The following is a 20356-nucleotide window of genomic DNA, read 5'->3' on the forward strand; positions in this document are numbered from 1 at the left end:
AACTTCTGTGTCTGTGCTTCTGAGAATTTGTTTAGCCCTTTTTCTGAGACAACAAGAGAAAGGATGGAGACCTTTCAATCTGTGTTTTCAGGGTATTCCTGCTCAGGTTACCATCCCCTGTGTGATTTCATAGCACTCAGTCATGTAGATTACTTGAATGTTTCCAACTACCTTGCAGCGAAATAGTGAAAGACAGACTTTATAACTAGTTACTTCTCTCAAAGCAGAAATGAAAAATATGCTTTTCTTTATTTGGTGCTTTTTGGTTTTTTTCTCCATCCTATCTTTCATGCAGTGTTAATCACAATGCAGTTGAAGAGTTTGGGTTCCTTTCAGAGGTGTGATGGACAAGGAGGTGGCCAGGCACAGGACCTGAGTGACAACTTGAGTCCATCTAAGGGACTTGGCCAGGCCCCCGCTGAAACAGGCTGGTAATTCATGTGCAGTGCTGCTGTTTTTTAGAGAGATCAAGTGAGTGATGTGTTGCCAGGTATTTAGCTCACCTTTTTCCACAGCGAGGAATTAGTGTTGCTAGCCAGGCTTTTGGGTCATTGGTGACCCCTCTAAAAGAAAGCTAATAAATTACTTGTTCATTAGAAATGCACTTCTCTGTGCCACCATTTGAAATCTTTTACGTAGGAAATGCTTTCAGCAACATAGGTTACAACTGAGAATCATTCAGTCTTTAAAAATTGTTACAGAAGTTTGGTCTGATGTTCTGCTTAGCATGAGACACATGAAACCTTGCTGTATGTTGAGCGCACAATCTCAGTCTGACTAGAAGCAAATTTTGTGCTGGTGTCACAAGATGAAATCTTGCCACTTTTTCTGTGATTTTTGGTGGGTTTTTTATGAGACTCCCAGCCCAACAGTATTCAGTAAATGATGTTACAGTGTTTCTACACCGAATGTTTTCTTCTTACTCTGACCTTGACAAAACTCCTGACCTCCTTCTCTTACATTTCACTGAAGTTAAAAGCTCAAATCCCTGTTTTGTTTTGCTTTGTTTTTGTCCCCGAATACACCTACCTATTCTTTGTCAGTGAGGGTTGCTGCATCCCGTCATTCTAATATTTGTTCTGTGCTGCATTGCCAGGGTCAGCAATGAAACATGGTTATCTTGGGATCTGATGAAATAGTTTCCTGCCTTCTGTAATTCTCACAGTGGCTCAGACATTTAACCTTTTCACCCATTGGGACTAGCCTCATAATAAATATACTGCTACGACAGCAGAGCTGTCTCAATTGTTTGCTGTATTTCCAAGAAGTTGGATATTTTAAACACTTGAGCATTTTGCTCCTCTTTTAATCCCCACATATGATGGGTTTTTTTTTTTTTTGAGCACAGCCTAATAAACCTAGTATGTGTTCAGTTTGATTCTTAGTATCTGCATGAGTTTTAGAGTTTTAAATTGCAGCATGCCAGGTATTATCTGGAATTTTGACAGGAATTCAAATATCTCCTGCTATACTACATGATTGTTTCTTTTTTTGGCCCATTTTCAATTATCTTTGTCATCTCTGTCTCATTAGAGTATGTGGGAGGCTTTACTCCAGACGTGGCTGTGATGAGGCTCTGGATCCCTGATTTCTCTCTCCTTTGCTGCTGTTCCTGTGATGTCTCTGGGCATGGTTTCATCATGTGCCTGTGTTTGTCAGCTGTGTGATGACAGTGCTGGCCCAGCTGAGCTCTAGCATATCCCTAGCAAATAGACCTCTGTGAATTTACTTGGAACATGTTAGTAAAAATAGATTGAGTAACCCTAAAAAAACCCCCTATGAGTTGCTGTTTTCAAAGCAGTTTTAGAGTTTTGGACAGTCTTCTAAATAAAAAATAGCTACCAAAAGTTTGTGAAAAGAACCAACATAGCATTAAAAAGTAGGAATTCTTTATCCACTCATGGCTTTATGAGGGGATATTTCCTCTGTAATACTAGGCATGGTGAGGACAGAAAAGGCTCCTGTTCCTGTACTTTTTCTTTACATTCATATTCGGAGATATACCCGGAAGAAACATTCCTGCAATAACCACTTCCCCAGAGTCATTGGCATGTATTTCCTCCCATTGGCATGTGTTCTTTTTCCCAGGGATCCCTCCAGTGATTCCTGGTGGCTGGCAACCCTGATTCTTACTCTGACAGCCCCATGAGCTCAGTGCTGCTGGTGTGGTTCATTAACTTGTGGGTCCTTAGATCAATGAAGAATATTTTTACTCCTTTCCTTGGTCGATGTTTACCATAGTTTTGATTGTATGGTTGCATAGGCTAATGACTTTGCAAAATGATTGCTGTAGTAACCCAACAGGTGCAAACAATTCTTCATCTGGCAATGAATCAATCTCCATCTGAGTGTTCTGAAATCACCAGCACTGGTGTGCCAGTAGGTGTATGTGCATGTAAATACACAGCAACGTCTTTGTGCTATTTCTGTCTAAGCAGCAGAGTAATGATGTGTGAAGTTCATTTTTTTCCACTTTGAATTACGTCCTAATTGGTTTCGTCTTTGAGATCTAGCACTGTGAGTCTGAGTTCTCCATACTTGACAGCCTTTAACATTTGCATTAGGGCAGAAATGTATGATAACCTTATACTAGAAATTTATGAAAAGTAGTTCACTTGGTTTTTCTTTCCCTGGTTTTCCTTCTAAGCTATGCTGAGTGAGGTTTGACTGAAATGTCATCTGCCCAGATTTTATATGAAGTTACTACTGTTTTTAGAAGTCTGGCTTACAGATTCCCATTGGTAGGGTTGTTGAAACTATATTTTGACTCAAGGGAATATCTATGAATCCATTTCAAAAGAAATATGTTGTTTGATGACCCTGTATTTTCACTTGGTGCATCTTTTTTTATGATGTGTGTTCCCTACAAATTAGCTGATAGACTGTAGTTCGGAGGTTTAAGACAAACAGAAAAGAAACCATCAAATCTCTGAGGAGTTGTGCCAAAGTGGGAGTAAATGGGAAGCTCTTTATCCCCTCAGATGTAAAATACTTCAATTAACCAACATATCTTGTCGGTGTGGATTTGTCTGACACTCTCAAAAGGCTCTTTGTAAAGCAGTGAATTTAAAATGAGCATCCCTATAGCAAAGCTGCATCCCTCAGGTGTGTCATCTAAAGAATCATCAAATATGATACAGTATAAATTGAAAACGTGGACTAGAAATGCTATTTCTGCAATGGAGGTGTTTCATAACAGTGTGAGAGGCTAACAATAAGTAGAAATTGCTTACAGCTTGTTTTGCACTGAGGTGATCTTGGTTCTTTTGGGATCCAGGTAAGAGCTATAAACAGCCATTGGGTATCTAAGTTATCCAATGGAAGATGGGAATTATAGTGAGTGATAGCAATCTTGTATCTGTGAAAAATGAGGTTTGACTTTCCTGTTAAAATTTAAAAGGTTTTATAAAAGACAATAAGAGAACCAATATAGCAAAGGGTTATAATGGCTGGGTGCTTGTTCTTCTGCCAAGAGCACACACTAACTCAGAAAACACTTCTTTAAATGCATCAACGTGCTGCATATTTACAGACCTTCATACATTATTCAAAATCATTCCCCCCACAACTGTAAATCAATGATGTTTTAATTTCTCCTTGTGACACCATCCTGTCAGTACTCCCTGATAACAGAAGATCAACAAATTCCTTCCCTGAGTTCTGGTGTCCCGTCACTGTTATCTACATCTAGATAATCCAAGAATGTGAAGAATTTCCTGATTATTTTTTACCTTTCTCTGAGTTAGTTACATGAACAAAAGTTTTTTACGTCAACATGTTTATCACACTACTATTTCTAAGTTTTGTTAATAGCAGAACTAAAAGAAACCATGTTCATACAGCAAGGTTTTCTAACATTTTACATATAGCATTCATTTTAATATTTGCAAAAAGCCAATGATATAATATGTACTTATAAGACATCCCTCTTGAGGCTGGGACCCTGCCTGCTGTGCTGTTGGGTGAGCCCAGGATGGCACAGAGCATCCTGTGTCCCTGCCATCTATGCTGGGTGTCACCAGCCTTTCTGTTCACCTGGAATTCTTAGAGGGTCTCAATCATAGAATGTGTTCATCAGTCACTGAGAGTGGTCAAGTTTGGAAGATGGGCTTTGCTTTGAAAAGTGCCTTGGATGATTTGCTCCACTATCTGTTATCAATAACAAATGATAGCTCTTGTACAGGTGCATATAATATTTCAAGGACATGACAGTGTGTTTATATAGGTTTACAGCTGAGTATATATTGTACATATACACTGATTTTTGCCTGCTCTAACTATAATAGTGTGTAGAGGAGCTACACAGTGTCTGAGGCATGCACAGGAGCAGTAGTGGTTGGTCTGCTGTGACAGATTCATGTGATGTGCTACAGGGGCCACACACTCATGAAAAGAAAAAGTTGTGTCACTGATTCCAGACCACAGTTTTCCAGCTTCACCACTCACTACAGCATTGGAAAATGAATTGTGACTTGTGAATTGTGGGGTGTGCTTTTGACAAAGTACTTACTGTGTTACCTGCCCAGGGAGCCAGTGTAGCTCTGGTAATATGAATAGGTCTTATAGTGAATCTTTATGATTAGAGAGATAGGTTTTATTTAAAATATGAAAAATGTCATATCTCAAGTGAGGCACAAATTGTTTGTGCTTCTGGAGACCTTATGGAGTGTGTAGGTGATGCTGATTTTGCAGAATGAATCAGATGTCTGACTCTACCTACCTGCACTCCTTTATTTCCAGATTTCATTCTTTCATGCTCTTATACATCCTTACTCTCAAGAACTAAGACAGGTATGTGTGCACAGGTGGTCACCTCAGGAGCGTTTGTGTGATATGGGACAGGAGACATAGGGTCCTTAGCATGTGTCTTACTGACTGGTTATGACAAACTAGTTTTCTGGATTGGGAGTGGATGGTTGGGTTTGATATTGTGCATCATATTTCATTTCATTACTCCAGAAGAGGGAATTTCAGAGTTGTCTCTGTCTGGATATTTTTATATCTTACATGAAATAGCATCTATGATACTGTAGCAAATAACTGCTGACTTTCCTTTTAACCCCCGTTCTACTGTTTCCTGTGGTGTGCATGAGAGCGTATGTGCAGACATGTATGGACGGTTTTTTGTACTTCATTGGCACTTATGTTAATTGTTCCCCTTTAGAAAAGCAGAAAATCATCCACCTTTTATTTGTATATTTGCATCCTACTCTTCCAATTGTGCAAATGGCCATCAACCTGTGATGCATGTGTTCTGTGACTGTTTGCTAAGTACCAAGTTCAGAGACGTGTGAAAGCTTCCTTTCTGGAAAAGAAAGGGACAGCTCCCGTGTCTGGCGCCGGGACAGATTTAGCCAACCAGCTAAGCACTCCCTCCCTGCTGCTGACTGGGGTGTTCTGTCTGTGCTGCTGATCCTCTGCTCTGCGGGCCACCAACTGCACTCCCATGGATGGGTGTCATGGGAGGAAAGAAGACTTCCCATTTTGTGAAAACTGCTGCTGTCAAAAGTAAGATCCTAGAGGGGAAATCCTGGTGATGTTGCTGAAGTGGTTTGGAAGCCTCTGAGGAAAAAAAGGTGGTAACTGAGAGCTAAGACAGGTTTTGCTGATTTTCAAAAGTTTGTAGTTTAAACAGTTTGTAAGTCGCTGGCAAGTTCCATATGAGCAAATATAGTGAATCAGGACCTGGAATACAGTATATAATCCAGAAACAAATACCCTAGGGTAAAATCTGGGCTTCACTGAAGCCAGTGAAATCTCTGGTTCCTCTTTCAGTTAAACCAGGTAAGTCATGGATGCTCAGTTTCCATAGGCTTCTGTGGTTATCTTACAACTGGGAAGAAAGGTCACCCTGAGACAAAGCTGCTGAAAAGCAAAAGCTTATTATTCTCTTAAACCTGGTATTCTTTGCAAATTGCTTACATTGTCTCCCAGTATTTCGCAAACAGGAGTTTTCACCATCAGGCAGCATTATGTATTTGATGCTGTCAGGGAGCAAGACTGGGAACTACCTAAGATTTTGATTGAACTGAGACAGGTCCACCTTACAAACATGCCTGCAACCCTGGATGTTGCCTCTGCTTCCTGGTCTCATTGTTTTGTGTGTTATTTCTCAAATCCCATCCTCTCTGCAACTGGCCTCCTTTGTTCATGAAAGAAAGGGCATGTCGTGGAGGGAGAGCTGAGCCCTTGTGCAGAAACGCTGGGGAAGGAAGCTGTGGCTGGACACTTGGCTTGGGTTGCAGATTTCTTGCTTGTAAAGGCAAATCTTTGTTGGACTACTACCTTTTGCTTTCTTGGGGTGACAAATGGGCTCAGCCTGGAGCCCTGCTGCAGTTGGACATGTAGGTATACAAATGCACAGCATGGGGCATGGTGTGCCTTCTTCCATTTATCTTTGGGCTGGCTTGAGACAGACAGGTGTGGATGCAGCAGTGCTTGGAGCAGTGCCAGGCCAGCTGCCTTCTCACACAGCTTCCACATGTCCCTCTCTCCTCCTGAATATTCTTTTGGCCAGCAGTCTACACCGAGTTCCTTTCATTCTTATCTCTGCTTTGTTTGGATAAATGGGCAGGGCTTTTTTAAATTTGTTATTTTGTATGTGTTTGGTGTTTTTTCTTCTTCGCCTATGCAAAATGAATTAAAGCTCTCTGAGGATCACAGTGGGACAATTTATGGCAATCCTGTTCAAGTCTCGTGTTTTTGGGGGCGATGAACAGGCAAACTCTTGTTGCTGTAGCATGATTATCAGTAGCACCATACACCTTAAAACATACCTCTACAGCTCCCTTGCTCTGGAGACATGAGATTATCCAGCATTTGCAGTGAACACCCAGCTGCAGGAACATTCTGTGAAACAGCTGTGTGCACTGTGTTGATCAATGCCAATGGAAGCATAAGGTTTACCATGGTCAGTCTGTGGCTGACAGCTCTCTAATGAAACTTTCCTTTGAAAATAAATGTGAGGGTTGTCATTTTGGCCTCTTGCTCTGAGGGTATGCTTTTATTTAGAGAGTTTTCCAACTTAACTTTTTCAGAGTTTCTATAAATGCCTGTAGTGGCAGAAATGTCTGGATAATCTTTCTCCTTTCAAATGTTTGGTTAAAAAAATTATTGTTCTAGAAGTTAGTGTGCCTTCTGCCAGCTCATATTCTATCTCCAGGAGTGGGAATGTGGAGCTCTTTCTCTTCATTCATTTGTCTGAGAAACTTGCTAAGCACAACTCTGGTTCCACATGCTGACATTAAGCAAGTCGTGTGTAATCCCAAGGAGAGTTTATTCTTATTAGTCACCTATGGAGTGATCAGAACTGCTGTGCTGGCAATTCACATAAAGAACTGCAGAGAATAGGGGTATAAGTGTAGCCGGGAAAGTAAGTGTAAACAAAGCAAATTAAGGCTTTAAATTTATTGAGCATGATTACTTTAGTAAGATATACAGGAAACACACATTCTGTAAGTGTAGTTGTTAATGAAACTGTTATTTTGGTAGACCTTTTTCTGCCCTGCTATAGGCCCAAGACTCATCTTGCCTTGTTACTATGAATTTGGCTTAGACTGAACCTTGCTCTCAGGCTCAGATTTGTACAACTGCTGCAATAAAACTGATTGATTGTGCAAGTGGCACAAATAGGTAAAACTGCAGTTTGTGCTCTTGGCATTAAAATTTCATGTGTCTGTATGCTCAATTTAAATTATCAGATTTATTTGTTACAGTTAAACCACATTTGGTCTTGGTTTTGGTCATCTTCTATTTTAGGATGGTGTTGAAAATACGCACGAAAAAGACCAATCATGAGTCGTGGCTCTTTCAGCTGCGTGGTCCATGAAAAGTGTACCAGTCCTTCCAGCACAGAGAGTTGCTCCCCGAATCATAATGGAATTTGGTTTGCAAGAGGCTGCTGAAGGTGACCTTGTCCATCACCTGACTGAAGTTCAAAGTTCAGCATTTTTTAGGGTCTTGTTCTATTTGAAACTCTCCAAGGATGGAAGGTACACAGCCATTCCAGGCGCTTATTTTGCTGCCATGTCGCTCTCAGGGTGAATTTTCCTTTGTTTTGTTTGAATTTTCTTGGTTTCAGATTGTGACCTTGTATCTTGCCCTTTTCCTGTGCACTGCTGGGAAGGGTCTGACTCTCTATCCCCCTTCAGTCAAGAGAAGAATGCAAGTAGGTTCCCCTTTTCTTAACCTATTCTACTTGTGCTGAACAAAAAGCCCAGTTCCTTTTTCTCTTCTCTAGTGAACCTTTCAGACACCCTTGGAATTCACTTTGCTTTCCTGACTTTTCCTCTTCCAGGGCTACTTATTTCACTGGGCTGTTAAGACAATGAGCCCTTGATAGTACCCCCTCTTTATTCTCCAATTTAATTTACAACAATTATAGAAATCAGCCTCTTTAGATGTTCATGATTGTATTTAGTTCTTTTCCCATCTACTTGCAACTCACTGAGATAGGCAAGCTGGTAAAGCTTGTTTTGAAAAAGATTGGGAAATGCAAAGAGGAGCAGAGGAAGTCCTTGTGCATGTCTCTGAATGTCACTTCAAGGGTAGTATAGTGCTGTTTTTATTAAAGACATTTCCTGTGGATTTCAAAAATTCCTTTAAGGAGATAGGGCTTTTTTCCTCCTCTGTGGAAATGTGGAGAGTGGAAATACCCATTGTAGCTTCTGGGTGATGCTTTTTGATTTTTGTTTTGGTTTTTTAAAATTTTTTAAATTTTTTTTATTTTTTATAATAGCAAACAATAAGCTTCTGACTGAGAGTGACATTTTACAGTACTTGAAGACAAGATGGTAACTATGTTACTTCTTTTCTTATTCAATTAGAAAAGCTTCCTGTTCTTTAAGAAACAAATCCTTAATTTTGCTGCTTAGCAAAAATACCACCACTTTCCCTGTACTCAGAATGTAGTTTCGATATCTGGGGTGTTTTAAAATAGACTTATAAAAACTTGGGTTTGGAAGGGACCTTATTTTCTTTTTAATTGACAGATAACAGTAGAAATTCTAAAAGAAAAGTATCTAAATCAAGTTTTGTGGCTTCCAGGATATGTGTAAATAGGGCTAAGTGTTTTGCAGTAGAAAATACGTTTCTTTCCAAATATAAGACCAAATCTCAGAAGCCCTCATAAAGTGAGGCCCAGCTAATTTAAAGCTTTCAGGTGATTCAGTAAGTGACTGGGTTGTTTTCATTATTCACTACCTGTGTGATTTTGCTTAGACCACTCCTAAAATTCTCTGTAAATGTGCTCTGACTATGGAATGTGAGTTTTCACGTTAGCTCCCCATATGTAATAACTAGTATGTCCCAGCAGGCTGGCAACTCTTAAAGAACTGGATTTTGGCATTAATTCTTTGCTGCTTTATTCAAGCAAGCACAGGAGATAGAATTGCAATCATTTCAGCCATTTCATAGTTAGAAAAAGAGAAGAAAGTCAGTTAGAAAATAAAAAAAAACCCTAAACTTTTGTAAAAATGGGGTTTTGGTGCTCAGTGCAAATGTAATAGGACCTCTATGGAAGGCTGGTTTATCTCTGCCTTCAGGTACATTTTGTTAAAAAAAAAAAATAGAAGTCTCTGACAGTCCTACATGCTTGTTCTAGTAATGTTGGTATTGGTTTTAATTGAAATTTTGTAATAACTAGATGTTGGTCTGATAGTAATTTGTGCAAAAATTGTAAGCCAGCTTATGTTTAATTAACAAGATATGAATTATTTTGTATATAGAAATAATTTAATTATTTGCCATAGGAATTTTGAACAGAGCTGCTTTAAAATTACCAGAATGAAACTAATTTGTCGTGTTGTAGATAAGTGGTGCTCTTTGTTACCAGCTTCCCCCTCCTTGTGTTTTCTGTGCCTGGAGGGAATGCTCAGGGCTGGGGAATTGCAATTCCCATCTAGAGTGCAGTTAAAGGCAATTAAATAGAAATCCTTATTCACTTCCCCTTTTGCTGGATTGCAGATGAACAATGGATGTTGGCATTGAATGTTCATTTTCATGGTAGTGCTTTCTTCTTGTCTATAAATATTTCCTAACCATCACATTTAGGAGTGGTTTTGTTCCTTGCTTATAAAAAGGCAGAGTGGTTGCCTGAGGCCTCACACATTGATGGAAATCAGCACACTGTGTACTGGGACTGCAGAGGCATGGCTGTGTCTGTAGCTGAGCTGAATATAATTTTCTGTGTTTTCTGAAGTCTTTGTTGATTAGCATCTGAGATGTGAATTTCAAGAGGACTGTAGATACTGAAGGGATCCACTGAGAACAAACAGAAGTGTCTGCTTTGTTCACTCTTTTACCCAAATCATCCTTGGGGAAAAGCCTATGAATTGTTGACATTTGTCCTACTGTTCTACATCAGTAAATAGACTCAGGATTAGTGATGTTTTCCATGTTTCTGATCTCCTTAGCATTTCTGGCATAGGTAAAACCTCCATCACCTTGGCTTGCAAGCGAAATCTCTTATGCAGATATTGACTTAAGTGACTTTATCATTGCAACAGCATTTGCATTTTTATTGAAGAGGGCCAAATTAAGCAAGCTGGTATTTGGAGAGAAAGATGAATGCTTTTTGCCTTTAGGTGGTAGCTTCTTCACGTATCCTTTATAGATTTCTCAGTTGACTGTACCATGCTCATAGAGTTATTAAGGTTGGAGAAGATCTCTAAAGTAAAATCCAAACTTTGTCCAAACACCACCGTGTCAACTAAACCATAACACTGAGTGTCATGTCCAGTCATTTCTTAAACCCTTCCAGGGGTGGTGATTCCACAGCCTCCCTGGGCAGCCTGTTCCAATGACTGACCACTCTTTTTTAGTGAAGAAATTCTTCATGTTCAATCTGAACCTCCCTTGGCACAGCCTGGGGCAATTTCCTCTTCTGTCATAACTATAGTAACTTTTATTTCAGTTAATGACTGCAAAACATTTAACTTTTTTTTTTCTTCTGCAAGATGGAGCATATGAAGTAAAAGGTGTGTTGTTACATTAAGATGTAAATTTTGGACATAAAAAATCCTATTCATCCTGAGTTCCATAGGGCATAAAACTGATCATCATGAGTCTGGAAATTTTGAAACTACCAGTGCTTAGTGAGGTGCTTGGGTGTAATGGAATTTTGATCAATTATCTCATTGTTTTGAGTGGGGAATAGGTTAAGTCTAGGAACCTTGTTTGGTGTTGGGAGCTGAAAGCTAAATTAATGATGAGATAGATGCTCAATCTTCTGCCTCTGTAGAAGAATTCAGTATCTTGCTTTGCTGAACACAGGAGGAATCAGCTAATTTGCTGTTTTCAGCTAGCCTGTCAACCCAGAAGTTTATGATCTAGTTTTCTTGCCTATAAGCTCATGCTGCTTCAGGCTGTGTTCTCACTGTTTTTGAGTTTTCAATCTGCTTCCCTGCATATGCTGTCCATCACTATCCACACAATGCCTATTAATTTTTGTCTTCTGTCATCATTAAGCATGCATCTGCCTGTGTTTTGATTGCAGTATGCCAAGTATTTGCATTTGAAGGATTTAATAATTTCAGTATTGGCTTCCAAAAGAAAGTATTGATCTGTCTCAGCCATCTTAAATGAACATAGAAGGTCATGCCAGCTGCATCAAGATTTAGTCTACATTATGACAAAATTTAGAGACTTAAGACTTGGCAAAGTTTTAAGAAAGCAGATATAATATGACTAGAACCCATCAGTCACCTCTGCTGTTGCAGTGCTGAGACACATGTTGGATTTAGAGTTGGTGCCACATCAGAAGTTATGGAGGAAGCAGTTTTGTATCAACTGAGTTTGAGGGAAGGAAAAGATCCTGCTCAGGTGCTGCTCCTTTGCTCAGATATCCTAGAGCATCCTGGAGGAATATCCTAGAGGGGATTTTTCTTCCAGACCTCTGTCTACCACTGATTGCTCTTTAGCAGAAAAATTTCCAAGAACCCAAGCTTTTGTCAATGAATTTTGGAAAAAATAAAAAACCCCCAAGAAAAAAAGCCCATGTATAGTACACTTAAAAAAATAGTCTCATCTGAGAGACATAGAATTGCAAGAGGCTAAAGGAATGTTTGGTGATAAATGGGTATTCAAATTGTACTACAAAATAAAGCCTGTTTGTGGCATTAACCTGTAGCATTCTGAGCAGATTTCCATCTGTGATGCCATGCTGATGTTTGCCTAGGAAATGTGCTACCCTCTTGGATAACCCAGCCTTTTTTTTCCCTCCTTTTGTGCTATGAATGTGGAGATGACTAACACACAATGTATTCTGCTTTGCAGCAAGTTAACAGCTCAAATAGGTAATCATTTGAACAAGTTCAGCACTGTTGCATTATGTATCAGAAAAAACTACATTCAGTGTCAAAGCCATAAAAGCAGGCTGTCTGCTTGTCCTGATAGCAGTCAGGTCATGTTTACTGCTTACTAATCATTCCAGAGTAGAAGGATGAATTTCTGTGAAGCATTTCAGAATTCCAGCCCCAGGAGGTCATTAGTAAAAATAAAAATTAATTTCAGAAATAGCAACCTTCATTATCTGCCTATGTAGGTATGTTTTAAATGAATTTTTTAAATGGATCTTTGTTCTAAACAGATCTTTTGCATGTGTGCTGCCTTCTACACCTAAACTAGAAATCTAACTTCTCTTTTTATTTCTTGAAATGCTAAATATAATTTTAGACATCATTTTATGTCACTGTACACTAGCTTTGTGCTGCTCTTTATATTTATCATAGATATGACATGTCTGGAGCAGTCATTTTTCTATTGTTCCTTTGCACATCTGTGTCCCTTTTGCTCACAGTGTTATTTCTGTCATGCTTGTTTGCTTCTGACACTGTAATTTCCATCTAGGGTTACATAGAGTTCAACAGTAAATGATGTTTTTCCTCCAAAGTTATACCTTTCTGCATGATTCTCTTCGTTGTGTGCACTCACTTTTACTACCCTTTATCATGACCTCAAATAGTGATCACTACTTTATTGTTCTCAATATTCAAATTTTAAGGTGCCTTTGAAAAATCATGGTAGTGTTACACAATTCTGAGGTTTTAGGAGATGCATATACATATATATACATAATTTAATGGTGTCTTGTTACTCAACTTTTATGACCAATTTATAGAAAAAAAAACTATCTTCCAACTCAAGAACACCTATTCAAACAAAATCTTGAGAGAAGTACTGGGACCAGTGTAAGGTGAAAATCTGACTGCTCTCTGTTAGGACAGTCTTTGTTGAAGCAGTAAACTTGCCTCAGTCTTTGCAGCTGTTTTAAGCAGTTGTGCCTACTCTGGGAAGGGGTTTCTCAAGGAAACAGGAGCCCTGAAGGGCTGCACAGTCCCTTCTTAGTCCAAACTTGAATGTGGAAGAGCTCAGGAAAGCCCCACACTGTGATTACTGAAACAAAGAGCCAACAAGGGACCAATAGTGATTTCTAAGTGGTTTTAATGAGGAGTCCCACCAAGCAGGAGCATGCTGAAAAGAACAGTGGTAATTAACTGGTACATCTGCACAGTGTAGTATAGCACCTATTCAGAATACTTGAGACCATTTTTTCTCCCCTCAGGCTTCCATGGCAGGCTGGTATTCCCTCATATACCATAAGATCTATTCAGCAAACCAGTTTGTATCCAACTCATGACCCAAATGCAAGAGAACTTCCTTTAACTTGCAGTCCAAGTCATCACCTTCTCAGGTGAACACAGTTACTTGAAATATTTCACATCATAGCAAGGTTATCAGGTTTTATAGGTAAGTAAATATATTAAGCAAATTATTAAAGCATAAAATCAAAATAGAACAAATATTTGGCTACCAGCTGAAAAGTATTGATATTTGACTTAATGTAAAAGTGATCAATGTCATGAAAGACTTTAGGTGAACATATCTGGAAAATTTAAACTTTTTGGTGTTCTGTGCATGCTATGAAATACAGAAGCAGAACTTTTTGCTTGCTTATAATTAAAAGGTATTTCATGTTCGTCTCCTTGTTTCACTGATCTGTATAATTACCATTAATATCAAAAGTGAAGTATGCTTGCTTGCTTTCCTTCCCCTGATTTTTAACATCATGATAGCAGTTGAAGGAAGAAATTTAATATTGTGATATGGATGAGTTAAGACAGACTTGGCCATCAAAGAAATGGGGAATAAATTCTACTATACAGGTGATTTAGCACTGGGACAGTGCTAGATGTGCCTTCAAATCATGTTAAGGAAAACCTGGTATGCATCTGGAAGGCTGTCATCACTGTGTACTGGTGTTTGTTCTCCAGTAGGTAACATCCCTACAAGTCCTGCCTGCTCTTCTGCTGTGTTTTGATTTTACCCCTGGATAAGTGGCCTTTACATTTACCTTGTAGGTTCTTTATTTGACTGGTGCTTTTAGCTCAGTCTCAAACTAGGAATAGTGAGCCGTTGAACGTAAGTATGTAGAGGAAGATAATTTATTAGCAGTGTTCTTGGAACAGTTGTCTTTTACTCACAGATATCAGTGCTTAAGTTTCATTAAATTGGATTTCTTGCTATTTGGGAAATCTTATTTGGCAAGCTGCTGATGCTTGCTATTTCAGCTCTTTGAGAAGACAGCTGAGTTAATACATTATTGAATATTTTTAGAATCCTTTAACGCTGAGTTCACAGGATTCTCCAAGTGAAGTAGACTTAAAAGCTGAGAAGTTTTTGAAGGGAGTTTTACTTTGAAGTTTTGAAGGGGCTGCTTCAATTCTAGTGCCAGTAAAGCTTAGAACGTGTTCTGAAAGGCTTTAAATAGCAGCAGTAAAACAATGGATTTAATCTGGCAAGTCTTGTTGATGGGAAGGCAAAGGAGGCCACAGCTTACAGTGGGTACAAATGTGTGCTGTGGGTTTATAGAACTGCCTAGAAATGAGGCTTTCAGGGATATTTTTTCCCTGAAATAGCACATTACCATGACTCAAATATTTCTCTCATGTATTAGGAGAAGAAAATAAAAATTGTGGTCTTTTAGATGCACTCACTTTGATTTAAGATACATGAGAGAACTTCTGCCTGTGTTAGGTTAAATATTCTTCACATTAGAAGCCCTCTTTTGTCTTTCTTCAGAATCAGGTCACGTCACTATCAACTAAGTGCCTTTTCTTAAAAGGAAATACATTCAAATCAGGTTTTCCTTTTATTTTACTTTGTATTTTATTGCTTTTTTGGTGTCTATTATTTTGACATTTTTTATGTTATACTATTGCTGGGTTTCCCCCTGTTTTTCATAGTTAAATGATATCTCCATCATGTCTACTATCATGGCTTGTATTTTGCCTTCTTTGAGATTGCTCCAGAGCTGACAAAAATAACATTGAAAATTGTCACTGAGAAATACTCTCTTATTAAATAGATCAGTGTAAGCTAGTAGCAAGAAGACAAGAAATTATCTCTATATTCAAACAATTAAATTTCCAACAGAAGCAAGAAACACTGAGTATAAATGGAATGAAGGGCGGCTGGCACTGTGTTTGGCATCTCAGAGCTGTAGATTCTCATCTCATTTATTCCTCTTCTAGGTTATAGGAACATTTTTCCATGTCAGATGAGCCCCTATAGGAAAAGGTTGTTGGAAATGGGAAGCAATTAAGTGAAATTTGTCAGCTATTTATGCTCTTTAAACCAAAACAAACCACGTGTTTATCTTGCAGAACCAGAGAAGGAAGGAGTTGATGAATTGTGGGTTGACCTTGAGCAGGAGGATTAAACACTGGCACTATTTAATGTGCAGTTAGCAGAGCACCTAGATCCCAGTGGAGGTTGACTGGATGGGGGCCATAAATCCCCAGATGGGATTGAGCAGCCTCAGGATGCTTCATTTCAGCTCAGTGGGATGGTGGCCATCAGCTGCTGGGACAGTGTTTCATAGGTCAGAGTCTGGGATTTGCAGATCTATCCCATTCCTGCTACCTGTGCAGCTGCTGGGAACTGTTGATAACTGTGTTGTAGGGCTTCAGTAGGTTTTTACTGTGCTCTGTTTTACCTTGCAGGCTTTTGGACAGTCCTTCTCTGTTCACCGCAAAGTGGCCGAAGATGGGGAGACGCGGGAGGAGACTCTTCTCCAGGAGTCTGCATCCAAGGAAGCCTACTACCTTGGCAAGATTTTGGAGATGCAGAATGAGCTCAAGCAGAGCAGGGCTGTGGTCACCAACGTTCAGGCAGAGAATGAGAGGCTCACTGCTATTGTCCAAGACTTGAAAGAGGTAAATGGGGCTGAATTTCCTTAGGGCATCACGGATAACATGGCTCTGAGTAAATGAAATATTACAGGAAATGAAAATGCTCACCTCCCAGTCTGAGATCTTCCCAGAAACCACGTGGCCTGAGAAGGCTGCAATTTGGAAAGGAGAAAAAAACTTTTGTTGTTTTTAAACACTGCCACCACCTTACAAATATCATAAATTCCAATTCAAGAAGTGTGGAGGCCCAGTATACTGCAAAGAAACTGTAATTTCCTAAGCACCATTAGCATTTTGCATTGTATTTTGTGGTACGGAATTTTTATAAAACACATTTTCTGCACACTTCTGGTGTTCATGCAGCCCTTCTTTCTCAACATTTACATAATTTCTCAGGTATTCTGGACTGTCTAGAAGTAAGTGGAGCTTTTGTTGGTTTTCTTCTCCTGCAAAGCAAAATTAAAATGCGTGCTTATGTTTAGAAAATGGGTAACAGTAAGGAAGTCGGGTGTAGTTATTGACCATACGAGACATTGAATAATTTTGATGGAGAATTAAGTAATATTTAATAACTTACCTTTTTTCTACTTGGAATCTGGAAGTTGTGGAATGTAGCAGAACAACTACATGCACTGGAAGGTAGCACTTGGAAATGAGCCTACATCTTCCCTGGGAATGCTTAGACATAGGGATTCTCCCTGCTGTCCAGCTGCTGAAGGAGGTATTTCCTATGTGACTCTGGACATTGATTACTTAATGCATTAATTTGTTAATATTAACAGTTAGCATGTTTTCTGTAACTGAATGGAATGGTATCCTTATAGCCTTGCAGAAAACCCTGGACATGAGGCCTTTGCTCCCATTGAACCTTCTTATTTAATGGTTGTACTGCACTTGCCCATAATACAGATCAGGTTCCAGGAAGAAGGACACACATGCCAGTTGTTCACATATTCCAATTAAAATATGTGTTTGTAATTGCTGTTGCACTTACACAAAAGGAAACAAAAGAAACAAAAGTGGTTTACAAAAGAAAATAGAATTGATTTTTAATTATTTTTGATCTACTTTTCCTAAAATACTATCCTAAAATCTTCTTGGTGGCAGACAACCAGATGCTGACAGGCCTACCAGTTTGGTTTAGCTCACAGGTTCTGGTGACTTGGAGTTCAGATACAAATGAACAACCAGGTTAGAGAAAATACACATTTGTCTTTGTACTCCATTCTTTTCCCCTGGGATTCCTTCAGATGCAAATCTCCCTTCGTTTTCTATCATGGTTATTGATCTGCAATTTGTTCAGGAGGCAGTACCTGTCCTTCCTGGAATATTGATTGCCCTCATTTCCTTGGAGATAATAGTAACCCCTAGTGTGAAGCCATCTGCAATTATTTCCTGCTCTAATGCTAAACAGAAACAAGCCATAGTAGTTAATTAAAGTGCAATAAAGGAATTCACTTGAATAAAAATAAGGCTGATAAACAGATTGTTATTATGAAGATGATGTTGTGCCCCAAATATCAAGGCCTTGACTATGTGGTACTTTGATTTTATGCAACTACAATCAAAGTACATAAGCATAACTGGGATTAGTGCAGTCAGTTCATTACGCCACACACTGTTATAATTAATTACTTGAATAATACCAAGAGATACAGGGTGACTGGCACCTACTTCAGGCTCTTTGTGATCTTTTCACACTGAATTACACCCGTGTTTCACCTTGTGCTCAAAGGAGTCTCACTCTTGTGCCCAGCCCGGTATCCCTTGGTCCTACAGCTGTGATGTCCAAGTGCCTGCTGAAAGGAGATGATCTTCTGTAAGTGTTTATGAATTTTGTCTCTTTGATTCTGCCTCCTGCAGGTAGGGAAAAGCAGACTAAATTTACTCCAAATCCTGAGAGCTACAAAGGTGAGGGATAAAAGCGTGAAGTGTCTGGTATGTTTTGGGGTAAAATCTGAATTAGATGCTGCCGTGGGTGGATTGCTACAATGAGGAAGCAACTTGTCTCTTTAGGCAGTAAATCTGGAAATCTAATTAGAGAAAAAAAAATGAAAGAAAAAAGATCATGTGGGCCTCTGTACTGAGAGATGCAAAGACAGATATGTAGATTCTGGACATAAGTTTTACCTGATTGTATCCTGTCTTTTCCCCTCCCTGCCCACTGCCTTTTCCCCTCAAGAAAAACATGCTTTATAGCTGTTTTTTAGGCCTTAATAAGACATCTTATAAACTAACTAGCAACAACAAAATCATTCCTTTCTACCTTCAGCCTTGATATAAAGGTCTGAGTAACTGCAGTGTGTTTCTGGGAATCATGTTTTTGCATGGATGACTCAAATGTGTGGTAGTTTCTCCACACATTCACTTAGGATACTGAAGACTGAGAGGTTGGTTTTCAATAAATGACCCCTGTTATTGGTATCACACTCCTAAATAATACACTCAGTGCTTCTCCACTCTCCAGCCTGTTCTGGGAGTTAAATGAACTCTGAATTCATTCTGCTCTCTGAATTTGCACAGAAATCCATAGTCTTATAAATGTGTATGAGCATTTTGTGAGCCATCAGAAAACACTCACATGAATGCTGATGACTTCTAGCAATCCTGGGAATTCCATAGCTGTGGAATTTAAAAATTCATACATTTTTAGCAAGTATCTGCCTTGCAGTCACAGCTGCTGTCTGCAGGGCAGCTTGACCTGGATGTCCCTTGCTGTGAAAGGGAATGTATCAGCTTAGGTCTCTGGAGAATTATGTACCTCAGACTGCAAAACAAGCAAACAGATTTCAGTACTCATATCTTGAAAAAAATGTTTTTTAAGAACTTGATCATGTGCGTCACCCTGATGGTGAACAATGAACCAGAAATCTCTGTACATAGGTAGCTTTCTACTTCATGTTAAAATGCTTGAAGGAGTAAAACACCACCAGCTTTATTTTTCATGTAATAAAAGTCCCTAGCGTTTTGGATAGGAACCTTATTAACTATAACCCAACTAAATACAATATACATTTTGGAAAACTGGTAGATTTTTTTTCTCCTACCAAGACCTCAGATAGGGAATGTAGGTTGTTTAATTTGAACCAAAACTCTACAGATTTTAAAACTGAGGCCAGAGAGGTAATATTTTAGCAGTCAGATTAGATTTACAAAATCTGCATGTTAGACATCACACAATTTATGGTGGTGATCCCTCTGCATGGAGAGATCATTATGGTTATTAGATCATGTAACCTCTAGCAGTGTATAAATTGCCCTCATTTATTATAAATGTTTAAAAAATACTTTCTCTTTTAAAAAGATGTTTTATCCTTTTCTAATTTTCTGGAGTCTGTTTTTTTCCTATTTAAAAGCACTGTTCACTTATTATTGGGAGATGAGTAATTTTTTTCCATTTGTACCAGTAAAAAAAAAATCTCTTCTCATAATAACCATAAGTATTTTATTGGTGTATAGAGGTGAAATCACTACCTTGAGAAGCTGGTTATGAAACCCAGATGACCCAGCTCAGGAGCTGGAGAAAGTTCTCCATGCCTATAGACAGGAAGTCTCCATAGAGAGGTAATGTCTGTTCATACTCCTCCATCATGGGAAGGCTGAATACCTTGGAGCTGGGCATCTGACTCAAAACTGGTGGCAGCTGGAGGGGAAAGAAAATGAGGCAAAGATGATGCAGGTGAGACTGTAGAAAATGGAGATGAAGAGTGATGGTCCAGTTCAAGACTTTTAGGTGTTATGTGACTAGGCTGATGAGTTGTTTGGGATGGGCAGGTGAAGGGGCTGGCAAGTATGGATCAGCTGTTTTTTCCCATTAAGACTAGTGAAAAGGAGCAAGCCAAGAAGCAAAGGGTTAAAACTCATAGGCTCTGCCACTGCAGCAGCTGCAGGGATTGCAGAAAGAAATTGGCACCTGGCTACCTGCAGCCCATGAGATAACAGATGAACAGGGAGGTTTATGTGATGACAATATTAATGGGCCATGGAGACAGCACACACCTGGGTTTCTGGAGGGCAAAAACAAGAATGAGGGCAGTGGAAGAATGGGTGGAGAGAAAAACAGAAATTTTTGTTCTTTGATTTGCTGAAAACAGGTGAAAAAAGCTACAAGGTGAAGTTGTGCTGCCCTGCTGCCCTTGAAATCAATAGCTAAGTATTTATTTACT

At 39.1% G+C, this 20356-nt stretch overlaps 1 protein-coding gene across 6 annotated transcripts in view; it reads left to right on the forward strand.

Moving 5' to 3' along the window:
- The window catches only part of BICD1 (BICD cargo adaptor 1), a 167398-nt gene that overhangs the window by 65622 nt on the left and 81420 nt on the right, over nt 1-20356 (forward strand). For all 6 annotated transcript variants that reach the window (XM_033057361.1, XM_033057363.1, XM_033057362.2 and 3 more), the window contains exon 2: nt 16002-16214. In XM_033057361.1, the coding sequence (XP_032913252.1) occupies nt 16002-16214 (213 nt within the window). The remainder of the gene's footprint in view (nt 1-16001; nt 16215-20356) is intronic.

Source organism: Catharus ustulatus, chromosome 4 (genome assembly GCF_009819885.2).
Source record: "Catharus ustulatus isolate bCatUst1 chromosome 4, bCatUst1.pri.v2, whole genome shotgun sequence".
NCBI lineage: Eukaryota > Metazoa > Chordata > Aves > Passeriformes > Turdidae > Catharus > Catharus ustulatus.